We start from the raw sequence: 15,450 nt of genomic DNA, 5'->3' as shown, positions 1-15,450 counted from the left end.
CACTTATAGCCAGTTAGACTAAAACGGGGCCTTGTGTTCTCCATACACTCTGCTCTCAGTGCTGCGGTTGACTGCTAAAGTCATAACCACAGGTCCAGGAACACTGTGGGTCTATTCACTCAGTGTGGTTTGGCCGTAGCTGTGGTGGGAAGAACTGATCCCAAGTCAGTTGTTATGTTTAATAAGAGCTGAGAGTTTCTAATGCATGTAGAACACGTTTTCTTCCAAATATAAAGGTCTCTACAACTTTTCAAAGAGCCTACGGTCGTGTCTGTAAAATCAACATTTAACTGAATAGAAGTATGGCCTCACCCCCTTATGACAGAAACAGCCAAGTTGAAGTGTATCTACCACTGTACTGGCCGTAGATACGGCCGTTCTTAACTTTGATAACTATTTCTATAGCTCCCACCAAGGTTATTATAGTTTTGTGTTTTTATATTAGTTAGAATTTTTCTAGTTGTTTTTAGATTATTTGAAATTCTGTTTAATTTCAGTTAGTTTTCAGACCTGATTTCCTCATTTTTATATTATTTAGTTTGAGTTTTAGTGTTAGTGTTATGGTCAGAAAACAAGTGTGGTTGGCTAGGAGCCATTTGTGTTGTACAGTTTTTTTGTGTGACTTGGAATTAAAAGGAATAGTGCAGAGACAGATGCAATAAATATGATAGGACGAAACTCTCTTACCCATATTTACACATTTTAGTCATTTGGCAGATGCTGTTATCCAGAGCGACTTAGAGGACCAAATAGGGTTAAGTGCCTTGCTCAAGGGCACATCGGCAGATGTTTCACCTAGTCGCTCTGGCCCAACACTCTTAACAGCTAGACTACCTGCCACCAGTCCAATGCTTTTTAACTTAAGTAGTACATGTACAGTATGTAAGAAGAATCAAGTTAGCCACTGAGCCGTGTTTTTCACAGGTTCGCGTTTTTCGGTATTAATCTTGTTCTGGATGCAGCTCTGTGGAGTGGTCACTAGCTAGCAAAGCCACCCAGTTATACAATCTGATTTTAAACCTAACCTTAACCACACTGCTAACCCGAATGCCTAAACCTAACCTTAAATGAAGACCAAAAAACGAATTTCTGTTTGTATAAATGTTTTACAATATAGCCAATTTTTACTTAGTAGCTGGCCTAAGGGGAAATCGCTCAGTACTGTCTCTAGGACAAATCTCTTCACAATTAAAAGCACCGAGTTTCTCTAAACCCAGAGGCGCAACATCCTGAGACATCCGGGAATGCTTGTGAAACAGCCCAAACAGAACAGGCATGGGTTTGGGGTTTCAGAAGTCAATGAGGGAAGTGAAAAAAATATATTCCTTAGTTGTTGATTATATCAAAATCTAAAGGCACAGCCTAGATTCGAGCCAATGTCTTCAGTAGTTAAATATGTTGTGACTAAGACATTATGATAGTGACAAACTGAAACGTTTTCATTTTCGTCAAAAAACGACTTTATATTGAGGGAGTGCCTTTGATTTGACGGCCTGCATATGCACAGTTCGGCGCAAGATGACCGTTAGACCGTGTGGTTCTGCGCATGATCTAAGCTAGCTAACGTCCACATGACATCGCCTACAAGTGTTACCTGGGATTTTTATTGGAGAAGCAGTTTCTGCCTATCGTCAAACGGTACTGTCTTTGGTGATAGCTAGTGATGCACAAGCTAAGCCTATTTGAAACATCGCCATCTCCTTGCCGGCTCTATCCGACAGATTCAGTAGCTTGAAAATACCCAAAAAGCTTGAAAACCCCCTTCAATTTTTGCCCAAAGTTTAGAAAAAAACAACTAAAACTGAACATAATTCATGATGATTTTTATTTTATTTTTGTTCGTTTTGAAGTCAAAGATAATAGATTCAGTGTAGTTTTCTTTTTTCGAATGGGTTTGTAAATTATTGTTTTTCATGAGTAGTTTTAGTTTCAGTTTTAGTTCACTATTATAACCTCGGCTCCCACACGTGTAAACAATAAAGTTTTCCTGAGTGCCTAGTTTCCAGGGTCAGAGAACATGTTGGGGAGTGTCTCTCTGTCTGTTTTTTTGTGTGTCATGCAGTAATTTAGCTGTCAGAAGAAATGGCAGATCCTTTTACACTGTTGTCTAAATGGAGGTTATTTACAGATGTAGTATCTTCATTTGATCACTATTTTGTTGCTGCACAGCAGGGAATGCAATCTTGTAGTCTATTCGAGGTTTAAAAAAAGGCTTCTAAAGTTAACAATTTCCACTTTAAAATGTCAGACTTGATTTGCCCTAACGAAAAATGGATCAATCCCTACAAATGTTTTAAATGAATTATAATACACATAATAATTCACATGTCCTGTTGCTGCAGGACTATTTTCCTGTTGTAGCAAACTGGCTCAAATTAAGGTCCTACAAATGTATGTGTGTGTCAGTGTAAAGAGAGATGTCAAAGTTGACGTTGGATAAAACAATGGAAAGCTTGTTATACAAAGATTGTTATTAACAAATACTCTCATGTTGACAGACATTGTGTAAGAATATGTTATAATAATTCTAGCATGTCACTGAACTTGCAAATGAGTCCACGCATCTTCCTCCAAGGCATATAAACACAATCTATATGAATAACATGCACAGCTGATCTCTTTTTAAGTGACCACTGAACAAGAAGATTGTAGACAATCAACTCCCAGGTAAGAGCTGGAGACAACCATGCAGTCCCAGTTACAGCAGCTAATGCGCTAATGCTCTAATAACCAAAATGCTAATCAGATGTTCATTGAGTTTAGGGAGCCCCAGATAGTATACACCAATCTTGATGCTCCTTTGACGTCATTGCTCTCAATCTGTACGTTTCCAACACACCTGGGAGGCATTACCCCAGACACACGTGCACACACATACTTACACGCGCATGCATGCACTCACTCACTTACACACCGGCACACATGTATAGGTAGTTCCACAGGCACACACACATACAGTGCCTTGCGAAAGTATTCGGCCCCCTTGAACTTTGCAACCTTTTGCCACATTTCATGTTTCAAACTTTTTTAACAAATCAAAAACTGAAAAATTGGGCGTGCAAAATTATTCAGCCCCTTTACTTTCAGTGCAGCAAACTCTACCCAGAAGTTCAGTGAGGATCTCTGAATGATCCAATGTTGACCTAAATGACTAATGATGATAAATACAATCCACCTGTGTGTAATCAAGTCTCCGTATAAATGCACCTGCACTGTGATAGTCTCAGAGGTCCGTTAAAAGCGCAGAGAGCATCATGAAGAACAAGGAACACACCAGGCAGGTCCGAGATACTGTTGTGAAGAAGTGTAAAGCCCGGATTTGGATACAAAAAGATTTCCCAAGCTTTAAACATCCCAAGGAGCACTGTGCAAGCGATAATATTGAAATGGAAGGAGTATCAGACCACTGCAAATCTACCAAGACCTGGCCGTCCCTCTAAACTTTCAGCTCATACAAGGAGAAGACTGATCAGAGATGCAGCCAAGAGAACCATGATCACTCTGGATGAACTGCAGAGATCTACAGCTGAGGTGGGAGACTCTGTCCATAGGACAACAATCAGTCGTATATTGCACAAATCTGGCCTTTATGGAAGAGTGGCAAGAAGAAAGCCATTTCTTAAAGATATTCATAAAAAGTGCCATTTAAAGTTTGCCACAAGCCACCTGGGAGACACACCAAACATGTGGAAGAAGGTGCTCTGGTCAGATGAAACCAAAATTGAACTTTTTGGCAACAATGCAAAACGTTATGTTTGGCGTAAAAGCAACACAGCTCATCACACTGAACACACCATCCCCACTATCAAACATGGTGGTGGCAGCATCATGGTTAGGGCCTGCTTTTCTTCAGCAGGGACAGGGAAGATGGTTAAAATTGATGGGAAGATGGATGGAGCCAATTACAGGACCATTCTGGAAGAAAACCTGATGGAGTCTGCAAAAGACCTGAGACTGGGACGGAGATTTGTCTTCCAACAAGACAATGATCCAAAACATAAAGCAAAATCTACAATGGAATGGTTCAAAAATAAACATATCCAGGTGTTAGAATGGCCAAGTCAAAGTCCAGACCTGAATCCAATCGAGAATCTGTGGAAAGAACTGAAAACTGCTGTTCACAAATGCTCTCCATCCAACCTCACTGAGCTCGAGCTGTTTTGCAAGGAGGAATGGGAAAACATTTCAGTCTCTCGATGTGCAAAACTGATAGAGACATACCCCAAGCGACTTACAGCTGTAATCGCAGCAAAAGGTGGCGCTACAAAGTATTAACTTAAGGGGGCTGAATAATTTTGCACGCCCAATTTTTCAGTTTTTGATTTGTTAAAAAAGTTTGAAATATCCAATAAATGTCGTTCCACTTCATGATTGTGTCCCACTTGTTGTTGATTCTTCACAAAAAAATACAGTTTTATATCTTTATGTTTGAAGCCTGAAATGTGGCAAAAGGTTGCAAAGTTCAAGGGGGCCGAATACTTTCGCAAGGCACTGTATATACACACACACACTTAATTCCACACACTTCATTCTTCGTCAGTGTGTTCCAGGAAGCAGGGCTACTACTGCAAGTCATGTTAATGCCAGTGCTCTGAAAGGATAAGATTAATCTCATGATCAGATAGTGAAAACACTGTCACATGGGTTGGATACAGTACAGCTAGCCTCCATACATCTCACAGAGATAGCATTATCGTAAATGTTCTCACATGTAGGTCTTGTTTTGCTTGAAATACCTGATTTACCATGTGGAGAATGCATAGCATAGATATGTGAACGATGTTGAGGTAAGCCTCACTGTAGTTCAGTAGCAGGACAATGATTAACCTTACCCAGTGCAGCCATCGATGACAGATAAACAATTATAGGTACATGAAGAATCTATTTTTATTAGGCCTGCTAATTGTACTCAAGCCTTGCAAATTGTGAGTAAAATGCCACCAGATGGCTAGTACTGACTAACATACACTCTTAGAAAAGAGGATTCAAAAAGGATTCATAAGCTGTCCCCATAGAAGAACCCATGTTGGTTCCAAGGAGAACCCTTTTGGTATATCTACTTTCTCAGGCTGGGGAAAATATCCCTGTGGCTTTCCCCTAAAGAGCTTATCTTTCTCAGGCTTGCCAACATGAGACATGTCTCCAAGACCGCTCAGTTACATAACTGATGCACTGTAGCTCATCCAGAGAAATGATAATCCTCCGTTACTATGGATACAGCCGTCCCAACAGGCCTTAATTTGTGCTGGGCGGGAGAAATTACTTGAACTAAAGGGGTCCTATTCTATTCAATCACTGGTGTTCGGAAATGTGGGGTTAAAGATGGAAAAACACAATGTGTCTTCATGAAAGAATGGATATGGTTTGGATGATTTTTTTAAAGGTACAATCTGTTTGATTTCCTTCTGCTGATTGTTGATAGTGTATTGTAATTAGTTATAATATGCCCAACCTTTGATTCTTTTGAAGAATATGATATAATCATGTTAGTGAGCCCAACAACTGTAAATATTTCGTAGACAAGGGTTATTTAAATATGCACATTTTATGGACTGCACCTAAATGATAAAACAAAATAAACAAATCTGGAAAATAAGGATTTTAGGATGTTATTCCCCAGCTCAGAAAAAACTGATCTGGAAACAGATACTGATTGAGCAGTCCTATATCTCAATTTGTCTGATGGGTAATAGACCGATTCCAGTCGTCAGTTTCAGTAGCAGCGGCCCTTAACAGTCAAACAGCGGTGTGGTTAGCTCTGCTGACCGCTCCTTGTGTTGTGTCTGTGGGTGGATGAGACGCAAAATAGAATTAAGTCATGGAAATAAACGCTATTAGATTACACGGCTGCAGAGAGAAAGAGTTTTCATCTGGCAATGAGCCAGAATTGGATATATCATCCAACTCGTATTGCTTATGCTGTCAAATGCGGCACAATGTTGTTGTGACAATATCCCAGAGGTAGACGGAGAGATGTGTTAGCGTCAAGAGTAAGGTTCCATATAGGTTATGGAACCTTTATTGCAATAAAAAAAACTCCCGTATTATCTATTAGAGAAGGGGGGGTGGGTGTACTAGACTTTCCCGTTAGCCAGCTGTTATAGCCTAATATTGTTAAACAATGCTGTCATACAAACGTCGTTATGCTACTGGTTTAGTCGGCATATTGAATAAATATCGATTATGTGAATCTAATGACAAAGTATGAATAAACGTAATTGTAGAGAAAGGCTACAATTCCACAGATCAATAGATGATATGTAGGGGCCCAGCTATTTTGGCACCATAACAATACGTAGTCAATGGCACACGACACGCCCTTTCTCGTATCAGCCCATAACACAAGTAGGCTATTATGGTAAGTAGACTCACTATGTAGTGAATCCATAACATTAAATATATAAACAAATTAAATATAATATCATTAGAACAGTTCTAAATGCTCACTATTGCTATCACAGCTGCAACATTTTAACAATTTGATATTGATAGCAAACCACGCCTCTCAATACTTGGATAAATGCAGGGACGCGACACGTGACTCCGTAACCAAAATCAAGTATGGCGGAATCTGTCAGAAAATGATTATTTCGCCAGTAGACTTCCCTAGTGATAAAGTCAACATATTTATTCTGCATCTTTCTCCGGACAGGGCCGCCTCTTGGAGCTTCTAGGTGAGCATATCGTTTATCTTTTCGACGAATGTAGCTCTTTGAAGTGCGAAAATATTCAGGATGTTGCTTAGGCAATGATGCATCGATTACGGGCGCGGGGACAATCCTATCAAAACAACGTCTGCTGCCTGAAGTTTCCAGTTGAGCTGCTCGCGCTAATAATAGACTTATTCATACAAAATATAAATTGAATTAGCACAATATGTTGGATATAGAAAGAGTGCTTATTATTATTGTCCGACGTGCTGCGTGCGGAAGAATATGTATGTTAGATCGCGAAATGCGTATCTGGCGCGCGAAATTTTTAGCAACGCATAGTCTCTGACGTGCCTTGATTTGTTCCTGTGTTCTATTTTTAGAACATGGCGGTGGATAGTGCTACACATACATGTTGCTAGGGATAGTGTATCAGCATTTTTTTTGCCGTTCTAGATCGTAATGTTACGCAATGTTAAAGGAGAAATGACTGGGAAAGTCAGCTGTGTCTGTCAATGGGCGGTGGTGAAGTAGCTGTATGCGTCAACCTTTTTTTGTGAATGGGGGGCGTGCTGGTGAAATTGTGGTCAGAGAGCGAAAGATGGAGTGCATTTTAGCTTTTGTGTTTTAGTACAACATCCTACTGATTATTTTAGTATGCCTACGTTTTATTTATTCATCAGAAAGCAGTTTTTTTTACATTCATGCCAAATGTATACATCATTAAAGAATGTGTAGATGTGTATGTAGCGTGTAAAAAATCTACCAGGTACTGAAGATGAGTAACAATATTATATTGTAGATTGGTCCTAGAGCTATACGCCCTGGGTCTCTTTCTCTGAGCTAGAGGGACTCTCTCTGCAAATCTGTCACCCTGTATCACACAACCAGTTTGGGGACAATGGGGCCAGACAAGCGTGGACACACACACCAAGCAAAGCCCATAGAGAGAGAGAGTGCAGGGGAATTGTGCCCCAGGGGTTTACCCCCTCCTCTACACAGACACGCACACAAACCCCTTTCCATCACAAAGCGTGAATGTGTGCCAGCTGTGACCGACTTTTGGAGGTTTGTCCCGCAGCTCCACTCTCTTGAGAAGCCCTTACCACAACCCCCCACCCTACCTCTCTCAACATACATCCTACCTCCAGGCCATTAGCTTAGCCCTACACATGATGGGTGGTCTAGTAGTCTGTGTTTGTTGTGGGTAATCATTCCATCTGTACACTTAATGTTGTGTTAGTGTAGGGGGATTCAGAATGAATGATTGTTTCTGAATCCAGCTCAGATTTATGTTGCTAATGCGTCATTCTCTCTCTCTTTTTTGTGTGTTTTTTTTTAAAGGCTGGTACAAGTGAGCGGGTGTCTCTGATTGGATTACCTGAACAGTAGGCTGTAAGGTGGACTGTTTCCTGTTGCTGACCAGTGAAGACACTTGTGGGTGGTTGTGTTTCCTGTTGCTGATCAGTGAAGAGACCTGTGGGTGATTGTGTTTCCTGCTGAGGAGTACTGTGGCCCTGATCTTGGTACACATCAGACCAGCCCCATTCCCTACACACACACACACACACACACACACACACACACACAAACACACTATAACCCCCCCGACCCACCCACACACACTCCACCTATCCCGTCCTCCTCTCCAGGCCGTATATTTTACAACTTCACTGTGGATTCTCCAAGGACCATCCTGTCAACAATGACATCACACAGTCACCAAGGTAAGCCCTTTACCATGCTCACTGGATCCGTCTCACGTAGGCCTAATGATTGCTTTGTATAGCTGTACCATCTCAGAATACCTCCCTGTCATATCTTATTCAAGTCAATAACAAACCATGACATGGACTGACTCAAAATAATATTTTTGGTTCTTTTCTGTTTCTTTGGCTTGTCCTGTAGATAATGTCATTTGTGCACATGATTGAATATACAGTATGATGCTGTGAAGTGTCCTACTGTTCCGCCTGTGTTCGTCAAATTGCATCCATGACAAAGAGGTAGGCTAACTAAAGGTCTCTACTGTTGTGGATGGTGCGATTGGCCGTGTTTACCTAACACACTGGGTGATGTGTGCACTATAAATATCATCGCCCAGGTAACAACTGGAGTGCCCCTGCAAAGGCTCAGCGGTAACCCTTCCAGCCATAAAGTATATCTTATGAATGATTCCTGACAATACCAGGACAATAAAATATCATGATTTTCTAAAAATTGTATTCATAGGATGGTCCTTTGGAGGAAGGATTGATGGCATATATTTGACATTTGTATATAAAAGCATATTGTATATAAAAGCATAATTGAGAAATAATTAATCAAAGTTGGCATATTTATGAAATTTTTGCATTACCCAGGCTTCCTTTTAAGACTCCATAATGTTTCATACAGGAATCACACCTATACCACATCTGGAAGCCCAAAGCAGGCTTACAGTACCTGGAGTATTATGATTATGATATCGGCCATTTTATTTCAAGAGTCTTGTTAGTTGGACTTAATTCATGTGGCGGCCATGATGTTTAAATTTGACCTGAATACATACTGGCCTGCGTTCTAAGTGGCACCCAATTCCTTAGATAGGCCTAGTGCACTAGCTTTTGACAGTCACTATATAGGGAATAGGGTGCCATATAGGATTGTGTTGTGAGAAACCTCGAGGTAGACCTACACCATACTAGGTAGTCCCCACTCCCCAGCCGAGCTGAAGCCAAGCCAAAGTAAGCACATTACATCGTTAGTTGATGCCTGGATTAGTTAGCCTCAACACTTAGAGTTTTAAATCCAGCCTAATGCTTGTTGGAGATTCTCCATCCTTTTCTCTGTGAGTATGGTGTGATACCAACCCTTTCTTTTTCTCTATCTCCTTTCTTCTTTCACTTTATCTGCATGGCATTATGAGTTATCATCAGCTTACTTCCAGCGGCTTTAACATTTTTTTTGTTGTTGTTGTTGTTTTTTCTCCCCAATTTCGTGGTATCCAATTGTTTAGTAGCTACTATCTTGTCTCATCGCTACAACTCCTGTACGGGCTCGGGAGAGACTAAGGTTGAAAGTCATGCGTCCTCCGATACACAACCCAACCAAGCCGCACTGCTTCTTAACACAGCGCGCATCCAACCCGGAAGCCAGCTGCACCAATGTGTCTGAGGAAACACCGTGCACCTGGCACCGTGCACCTGGCAACCTTGGTTAGCGTGCAGGCCTCTGAAATGGATCTGCAGGCCTCTGAAATGGATCTGCAGGCCTCTGAAATGGATCTGCAGGCCTAGTGTAAACAGTGGGTTTACCAAGTATTTTAGACTGTTGCTGCAGTTATCCCACATAAAAAACAGCCCAGTGGTTCTCTGCCAGGACCTGTCAGTCTTCTCCGTCACGCCCCTGTGGTTTTCCCATGATCCTCGGCGGTGGCCCCTCTGTGGTTGTGGTCACTGGTCAGACGGGCACGCTTATCAGTTCCCATGGCGATGCAGTGACTGCTCGGGCTGCCCTGTGCAGTGCCTGTCAGTTTAGCTGTGGTAGATAAGAGACCTGCTTGCTCACAATCACAGCACTGTGTGGGTGTGTAACTCCCTTAGCTCTGTAGCTGTCCCATTTAGTTTTCTCTTCCTCCATTCTTCCATTTGTTAGGAAGAACATATCAGAGATGTTTGTCTTCTTCCAGTGATTTACTTTGACAAAATTCAGAATACTCGTCATACACAAAGCAAGCATGCACTCGCATTCAGAAAACATAGGCCCTGAGCCTTTCAAACTCAACTCTGGACCTCGACGCTAGTTCCACTGCATATTGTCATGGTTTCCCTCTAATCTGGTACCGAGTTATACCCCTGCCCTAGCCCTTACATCCTGTGTTGTTCCTAGGTTTTAGAGCTTCCTCGTAGAACAGTTGGATGCCTGCAGTGCAGAGATTGCTTAACCATCTACTGAACGTAATGTCTAAGCACACAGACTAACGTTGTTTTTGCGGTCGTGAAGAGATATTGAACGAGTATCCCACCGGGCCTCATAAATAGGCTTAATATTTCAGCAGAGTAGGAAGCAGCACATTGATAGTGTTGGGAAATGATAGCAGTGGGCTCTAGTCGGCAAGGTTTTACGTTATCCCACTCAGTGATTCTAAGGGTTTCCTGGAACCACCGCAAACATGTTTACCATAGCTAGAGCTGGCCCGGCACTGAGTCATGACACACACACTGTTCCATTCAGAGCAGAGGCACGGTCGGTAAGTGATTGGGCGGTGGCTTTTTTTGAGCTTGATCTTTTCCTGGGAAAGATGTCGTTTTTTGAGCCAATACATCTTTGGCCCAGCAGATGATAAGTGAAGCTGGTCCAGTGTATTCACGTTGACAAAGGACTTTAACCTACTGTAATTCAATTCTCTCCTATCTCTGTTTCTATGGGGTTTTTATGTGGTTGAACCAGTGAACTTAACATGCTACTCCTTGTCCTCCAGTACAAGGCTCCTGTTGATGTGGGTTCGAAGAGGAAATGGTTTCTAGTATTATACAACTTTAAGGTGCTGATAGGCTCACTGATATGAGGCATATGGTGAACAGCAGCACACCTGGTTGTGGCTTACTGCTTCAGATCAGAGTAGACTGGTCTAGACTACAGAGGGTTTGATCTTCATGTTATCTTCTTCCTCAGAGAATAAGTGGTGAAACTAGTAGACTGACTGTGTGTGTCTAAATGTGAGCTTGTGTGTGTTCACGAGAGCGAGTGTGCATGTGTGACAGCGAAACACTGTTTTTGTCTCCTTACCCCCCTGTCATCCCCTCTCCGTCCATTATCCAATCCAACTAGAGGTGAAGGGGCTAATTAACCCCTTCACCTCTAGTTGGATTGGATAGTGTGTGGTTTAACCCCTTCACCTCTAGTTGTATTGGATAGTGTGTGGTTTAACCCCTTCACCTCTAATTGTATTGGATAGTGTGTGGTTTAACCCCTTCATCTCTAGTTGTATTGGATAGTGTGTGGTTTAACCCCTTCATCTCTAATTGTATTGGATAGTGTGTGGTTTAACCCCTTCATCTCTAGTTGTATTGGATAGTGTGTGGTTTAACCCCTTCATCTCTAGTTGTATTGGATAGTGTGTGGTTTAACCCCTTCATCTCTAATTGTATTGGATAGTGTGTGGTTTAACCCCTTCATCTCTAATTGTATTGGATAGTGTGTGGTTTAACCCCTTCACCTCTAGTTGTATTGGATAGTGTGTGTGATTTAACCCCTTCATCTCTAGTTGGATTGGATAGTGTGTGTGGTTTAACCCCTTCACCTCTAGTTGGATTGGATAGTGTGTGTGGTTTAACCCTTTCATCTCTAGTTGGATTGGATAGTGTCCCTTCGCCTCTAGTTGGATTGGATAGTGTGTGTGGTTTAACCCCTTCACCTCTAGTTGGATTGGATAGTGTGTGTGGTTTAACCCCTTCACCTCTAGTTGGATTGGATAGTGTGTGTGGTTTAACCCTTTCATCTCTAGTTGGATTGGATAGTGTGTGTGTGGTTTAACCCCTTCATCTCCAGTTGGATTGGATAGTGTGTGTGGTTTAACCCTTTCATCTCTAGTTGGATTGGATAGTGTGAAGGGGTTAAAATCACTCCCACTTTGCACATGAGAGCCATTCACTTATCCATGGGCTATTTATAGCAACACACATGAGTGAATGCATGGTGAACAAACAACCATTGTTGCTGGTTTCTTTGTGTGTGTGTGTATTTTCTGCATGATGGAGCAGTTGTCAGTGGCTGCTGCCATGTGTTGCAGAGCAGACCTATAAATGGAACAACAAGAACACTGAACACAAGGCTACATGACAGAAACACTCCTCTTCTGTTAGCAACTGTTGTCAATGCAACTCAACAGCTTTCAATAGCATGGACCGTAGAGGAGAGATGGTTCTCTCTCTGTCAAACCCCTGTAGACACACATCTCTTATCAGTGTGAGCCCAGGTGTGTTGATGGATGTCTAGTGCTGATGGCACCTTGTCTGCCCTAGAGACGGGTGAAGACAGAGAATATGTATATGTAGAATAACATAAACATGTTACACTGTTGACAGGGTTATGTGGTTGGGTGAGGTCATTCAGTCCCAGGAGAGGGGTGTGGGTTGGGACAGACAGAGGGCCCTGCTGTACTCAGACAGGTGGTATAGTCTGGGATGTAACTGAGGAATGGCTGGGCCAGCATCTCAGAAACTGAACCATTGTTACATTGTGTGCATTTGTACGTACTGGTAAGTGTCCAACCAGATTTTTTTCTGTCAAAATGCGCATCTTCAGTTTCTCTTGCCAAATGTCCTCATTGCACCCAATGACCATTGACAATAACTTCTGACAGACCTTCCAGCCTGACAGATTGTCCTCTCCCTCACCATGAATTGGCTTAGGCCTGCTTTGGCCTGGTCCACTCTAGCCTCCCCCAGCCCAACACATCCAGGACCAGGGGTTATGTCCTGCCTGGGGGAAACCGCCCTGAACCCTACCATCCAACCTGACTGTCCAGAGTAAGGCTCCACTGAGTGTCCCGTCCCCCTTAAACACCCCACTATGGGCTCCATACTGGGGCCTTGTCCCTCTGCCTGTTCCTCAGCTCTGTTTTTAATTGGCATTAGGCTAGAGACAGTGGCGGGGGAAAGGAGATAATGAGAGGAAAGAGTCTCTTTGTGTGTCCGAGCCGCCCGAGGCCTTTATGTCCCTAACTCCACACAGAGAGAAACTGGATACAGGGTGTACTGCCAGCCGCAATTACAGTTTACACAGACGAAAGCAAACCTATTCTGGCTTTTGACACGGCCTGTCATTGTTTGGGACAGGCAAGGGGAGGAGGACGACGACGATATCAAGTTAAAGTCTGGGATGTGAGTGGAATGGATGGATGGCTGGATGGCTGGATGGCTGGATGGCTGGATGGATGGATGGATGGATGGATGGATGGATGGATGCGCGATTGGTTGAAGTGCTTACTTTTTTATTGATGTTTTCGTTGTTCATTGTCGGGTTCCTCTTATAAACCAGGCTGACATGAAGCTAGGAGGTTCTTAGTGGCATTGCAAGGCTCGTGCCTCTTGAGTTCTGGTGGTTCTGGAAGTGTGAAGTTAACGATGGGCTTATTTACTAGGAAACTTCCCTTCTCTGATTGTCAAACCAAAGTTGGTCTTTTCAAACCAAGCCTAGCGTGTAGAGTTAGAGCCAGTCTTCCAAGGCCACACTTTTCAATGACATCTGTTCACTTTTCTCCTCAATTAATATTGCCCATTTTCCTTAAATCATTCATATGCATTGGATATAGGTCACATGTTATCTAACCATGCTATGCCATGTCAAATGGCTTCTGCGATGCTGGGAAACAGAGATACATGCCTACTCCTCCACTCATTACCGTCCCAATGTTTCTCTGCTCTTCCTCCCAGTGTGAACGGGAACCTAAAGGTCGCATCTGTTCACAGAACGGGTCTCTCTTTATGACAGGACGTCAGAGCCTGCCCCAGAAGTCAGGGGTCACTGATTGTGGGCATGTTGCTATGACGTCAGATGCTGACCCCAGGAAGTGAATGGGATGGCCCTAGAGGAAGTGTCTGCTAAGGAGAGGCCTGTCTGGTTGATGGTATTGTTCCTCTGTGTGTGATCTCTCCATGGTACACACAGCGGGGAGGGGAAGTGCAACCAGTGTAATGAGACAGGAGCATCCTTCCTGACTCTGTGTGTGTGAGAGAGAGTGATTTACTAATGAGTGTGGAGTGCATGAACGTGGACTGTGAATGGGTACATGAGGACTGGGGCTGTGATGATACCAGTATAGCGAACAGATCAAACTCTTTGGTCTTTTAATAACTGCTGTATGTAAAACATTGTGTGCTTAAGATTGAACAATGTTACTGATCTAGTTAGAGACTACGGTACTACCAGTTTGGTCTAGTTAGAGACTACGGTACTACCAGTTTGGTCTAGTTAGAGACTACGGTACTAACAGTTTGGTCTAGTTAGAGACTACGGTACTAACAGTTGGTCTAGTTAGAGACTACGGTACTACCAGTTTGGTCTAGTTAGAGACTACGGTACTACCAGTTTGGTCTAGTTAGAGACTACGGTACTACCAGTTTGGTCTAGTTAGACTACGGTACTAACAGTTTGGTCTAGTTAGAGACTACGGTACTAACAGTTTGGTCTAGTTAGAGACTACGGTACTAACAGTTTGGTCTAGTTAGACTACGGTACTAACAGTTTGGTCTAGTTAGAGACTACGGTACTAACAGTTTGGTCTAGTTAGAGACTACGGTACTAACAGTTTGGTCTAGTTAGAGACTACGGTACTAACAGTTTGGTCTAGTTAGAGACTACGGTACTACCAGTTTGGTCTAGTTAGACTACGGTACTAACAGTTTGGTCTAGTTAGAGACTACGGTACTAACAGTTTGGTCTAGTTAGAGACTACAGTACTACCAGTTTGGTCTAGTTAGACTACGGTACTAACAGTTTGGTCTAGTTAGAGACTACGGTACTAACAGTTTGGTCTAGTTAGAGACTACGGTACTAACAGTTTGGTCTAGTTAGACTACAGTACTACCAGTTTGGTCTAGTTAGAGACTACGGTACTAACAGTTTGGTCTAGTTAGAAACTACGGTACTACCAGTTTGGTCTAGTTAGAGACTACGGTACTACCAGTTTGGTCTAGTTAGACTACGGTACTAACAGTTTGGTCTAGTTAGAGACTACGGTACTAACAGTTTGGTCTAGTTAGACTACGGTACTAACAGTTTGGTCTAGTTAGAGACTACGGTACTAACAGTTTGG

At 42.6% G+C, this 15,450-nt stretch overlaps 1 protein-coding gene across 3 annotated transcripts in view; it reads left to right on the top strand.

Annotated features, from left to right (window-relative positions):
• Window positions 1-6,532: 6,532 nt before the first annotated feature.
• Window positions 6,533-15,450, top strand: part of LOC110528724 (histone deacetylase 4) — a 75,118-nt gene continuing 66,200 nt past the window's right edge. For 2 of the 3 annotated variants that reach the window (XM_036982554.2, XM_036982553.2), the window contains exons 1-2: window positions 6,533-6,674; window positions 7,995-8,377. In XM_036982554.2, coding sequence (XP_036838449.1) covers window positions 8,356-8,377 — 22 coding nt within the window. In that variant the 5' untranslated portion in view covers window positions 6,533-6,674; window positions 7,995-8,355. The remainder of the gene's footprint in view (window positions 6,675-7,994; window positions 8,378-15,450) is intronic. The other variant, XM_090240012.1, reaches the window with a different exon arrangement.

Source organism: Oncorhynchus mykiss, chromosome 7, assembly GCF_057628025.1.
Source record: "Oncorhynchus mykiss isolate SJ-2025 chromosome 7, ASM5762802v1, whole genome shotgun sequence".
Lineage (NCBI taxonomy): Eukaryota > Metazoa > Chordata > Actinopteri > Salmoniformes > Salmonidae > Oncorhynchus > Oncorhynchus mykiss.
This window is presented reverse-complemented; position numbering and strand designations above follow the sequence as displayed.